At 37.8% G+C, this 1,594-nt stretch overlaps 1 protein-coding gene across 1 annotated transcript; it reads left to right on the top strand.

Moving 5' to 3' along the window:
- The first annotated feature begins 434 nt into the window (after nt 1–434).
- On the top strand, nt 435–1,364 carry LOC129174677 (olfactory receptor 6N2-like). The gene has a single exon (XM_054766479.1). The coding sequence runs from the start codon at nt 435–437 to the stop codon at nt 1,362–1,364; it is 930 nt and encodes a 309-aa protein (XP_054622454.1).
- The last annotated feature ends 230 nt before the right edge of the window (nt 1,365–1,594 follow it).

The raw sequence follows: 1,594 nt of genomic DNA on the forward strand, positions 1-1,594 counted from the left end.
GGGAAACCATGTGGATAAGAATGTAGGCCTGTTACCAAAAGTAAATGAGCATTTGCCCACCTCCCATTCGTGGGCATTACGTGCCCATTGAGAATGGTTTGATGATTGTAACCGCCAAAAAGATTACAGAACACCTCCTCACCTTGGAGGCCAATCACAGGTGGTCTTTATCCTGCGAGCCATCCTTATAAGGTGGATGACTTGCTACTCTTCTCAGCATTGACTGCTCACAGCATCACGTGAAGACTTGGAGGAGCTTGCTGACACAACAGCAATTCTTGGTGGAGCACTTAGTGAGATCCATTGAGGGTGAACAAGTCTTCTACAAGCCTACTCCAACACGCCAACCAGTGTGGATGGTGGAGATGAAGAGCAGTTATCTGCATCTGAATTAATGTGATCTTCATTGTCAGACTTCATCTGGGACTAACTTCATGGATGCTGAATTCAATGGAACATATATAACTCTTGGTGGCTATGTAGAATTGGACAAATACAGATATCTTTACTTTATCAGCTTGTTGATGCTCTATATTCTCATTCTCTGCGCTAATTGCACCATTATATGTCTAATCTGGATTCACAGGAACCTTCATGAGCCTATGTACATTTTCATTGCAGCTTTGTCATTCAACTCTGTTTTGTTTAGCACTGCCATCTACCCCAAAATCTTCACTGACATCTTATCTCAGAAGCAGACCATTTCTTATTCCGCTTGTATGTTTCAAAATTTTACATTTTATTCTTTAGGTGGTTCAGATTTTTTTCTGCTGGCAGTCATGGCTTATGACAGGTATGTGTCTATCTGCAGACCACTGCAATATTCAACTATCATGGGAAATATAACTGTCACTGTCCTCTTGACTGTGGCCTGGTTTCTACCTGCAAGCCAGTTAGCAGTGGGAATTGTATTTAGTTCAAAACAAAAACTCTGTGACTTTACAATAGGAGGAATTTTTTGTAACAATAAAATGTTTAAGCTTCACTGTGTAAAATCAACATTTCTTATTGTTTATGGTTTCGTTGTCTTGCTAAATGCTGTTGTTGTTCCTGTGATTTTCATCCTTTTCACCTACATAAAGATATTTATAATAACTTATCACAGTTGTGCAGAAGTCAGGAAAAAAGCAGCAGAGACATGTTTACCTCACCTGATGGTTTTAATGTGCTTCTTTTGTTTGTGTATATTTGATTTCATCACAGGTCGAATTGAGTCAGACATGCCAAAAAGTGTACATTTAATAATGGCTTTAGAAGTAGTTGTGTCTAATCCTCTGTTCAATCCAATCATATATGGAGTGAAAATGAAAGAAATCTCGAAACACATCAAGAAACTGTTGTGTCAGGTCAAACATATGAAATAAAACATGAGTAAAAACGGGATTTCAGTGTGATAGTGATGTTTTGTCACTGATGTTAATACATGCTGACAAAAACGATGATGTGAAATTGTTGTTAAATGAAAATCTCATGTCTGATTGTTGTGTCAAGTCAAAATAAACACATGTGTCAATCTACAAATGTCCATGACTGCCATGCAAAGTTATATTTTCCCGGCAAACAAACTAAATACAATCACAGAAATGTAAAACAT

The sequence above is a fragment of the Dunckerocampus dactyliophorus genome, unplaced genomic scaffold (genome assembly GCF_027744805.1).
Source record: "Dunckerocampus dactyliophorus isolate RoL2022-P2 unplaced genomic scaffold, RoL_Ddac_1.1 HiC_scaffold_149, whole genome shotgun sequence".
Lineage (NCBI taxonomy): Eukaryota > Metazoa > Chordata > Actinopteri > Syngnathiformes > Syngnathidae > Dunckerocampus > Dunckerocampus dactyliophorus.